The 1,760-nt window shown below is 44.3% G+C and overlaps 1 protein-coding gene across 1 annotated transcript in view; it reads left to right on the top strand.

The window, feature by feature from the left end:
- The window catches only part of T265_14900 (hypothetical protein), a gene marked incomplete at both ends in the record, with an annotated part of 5,429 nt that extends 4,961 nt beyond the window's left edge, over window positions 1–468 (top strand). The window contains 2 exons of the mRNA XM_009175744.1: window positions 50–216; window positions 377–468. Coding sequence (XP_009174008.1) covers window positions 50–216; window positions 377–468 — 259 coding nt within the window. The remainder of the gene's footprint in view (window positions 1–49; window positions 217–376) is intronic.
- Window positions 469–1,760: the final 1,292 nt, after the last annotated feature.

Here is a 1,760-nt window from a genome sequence, read left to right as displayed (position 1 = left end):
AACTAAAGTTCTTGGGACGCACATTCCTGCAGAACGGATATCCTGAAAGGTTCGTACTGAAGACTATGGAAGCCGTTAAACCCAAACCTACGGAATTTTCTGTTAGAAAGAAGCCCGTATATATGAGGCTTCCATTCAAAGGTGGGTTGGTTGCTGAATCAATCACCAGAAGGCTTAGAAACTCCGTTGATACGACATACTTGGCCGCTAATCTATGTTTGAGCTTCAAAGCCCCACTAAATGATTCCATTCAAAGGTGACTGGGTTGCGGAACTAACTACCAGAATCTTTAGAAACTCTGTTGAAACGACATGCTTGGCTGCTAATCTGCGTTTGGGCTTCAACTCCAGCCCCACTATCAGATTCTGCTTGAAAGACAAATTGCCACGTTCTACCACCAGCTTTTGTGTGTACTCATTTGTATGCTCGTGCCAAGCATCACACGTTGGTGGTACGACAGGGCATTAGTCGGACAGTATGCGAGAACACAATCCCGTATCTCTGAGTGGTAGTGGGAAGAAACCAGGCACAAGCGCGATTGCATCACGTTTGGCCGAAACCTGTCATGTCATAGACAAGGAGCAAGCCTTCACCATCATATACCGGGTACCTCTGAACGGATCACGACTGGTACGATCCAAACTACTATCGATCGCAGAGGTGATTGGAATCCGACTGCTGGATCCGCAAATTTGCATCCAAAAGAGACTTGTGCGACCTCTGAACTTGAACTGGTCTACGAAGCATCCGCTCCCATAACCCTGTCAGACACTGACGTCACTTACCTGATTCCGCGACTCATTGACCTATCCCTCACTCAACCCCCTTCCTTTGATTTCAATTCCTCTAAAGTGTATGTAGCCCCGATCTTGACCTTTTCCACGTGATTTCTGGTACCATATAAATTTGTGATGTATTAGCCACAATCACAGAAAACAAGCTTTGTTCGCTACCTTCTTCGTTCCCATGAAACCAAATTAATATGCAAATTTCAAAGAAAGTGATGAATGTGTATTCAGTAGGTGACGGATAGCGGTCGCATTTTTTTATCGATCTTCTATTCCACCGACGTTTTGATAATCTTCTATGAACAGGCTTTCCTCCAAGTGAGAGACAGGCAGCATCCGTTTAGTGTACAGTAACAGATAAAAGTACGCACACTAAGATATATATATATATATATATTCAGTGTATGTTCAGTATGATGCTGACCGTCGATAAGCGATACTACGTTTCTGAAAAGTTTTAGAAACAGTCAGTCTAGTTTTGGTTGACTTCCCGGTTGGAAAAAAGACAGCGGCTCTTTGTTGTCGGAGATCCTGGTGGGAATACACATAGCCTAATTTATTCGCTCCTTATTACCGATGCGAAATTTCAAGGCACCTTATCTTGTAGTTCCATCTTTCTGCTGTTTTCATTTTTGGCGGCCATCAATGTCACATTCAGCGAACGATGACATGGGGGAGAGCGACCCTGAGATATGACAAGACTGACGTCAGTACAATAGATGTGCGTTCCTCATGCCACAACCAGTGGTGTTAACGGTAGACTCGAATGAATTTTACCTGAATATCTTGTTGCTAATGTCTCCAACTGGATGTGCTGCACGCAAGCCGCCTCAGGTTTCATTTTGAACGATGTGCTTGATATTGCATTGTATTTTCTAGGACGAGGAGGACTCACAAGGTTACTGAGAACTCTTGGACAGCCCACGATCGATTTCGTTCTTCTACTTTGGCCTTATCAGGTACGTGCAGTCC

Source organism: Opisthorchis viverrini, assembly GCF_000715545.1.
Source record: "Opisthorchis viverrini unplaced genomic scaffold opera_v5_294, whole genome shotgun sequence".
NCBI classification, from domain to species: domain Eukaryota; kingdom Metazoa; phylum Platyhelminthes; class Trematoda; order Opisthorchiida; family Opisthorchiidae; genus Opisthorchis; species Opisthorchis viverrini.
Note: the sequence above shows the minus strand (reverse complement) of the source record. Positions and strands in the feature narration are given on the sequence as shown.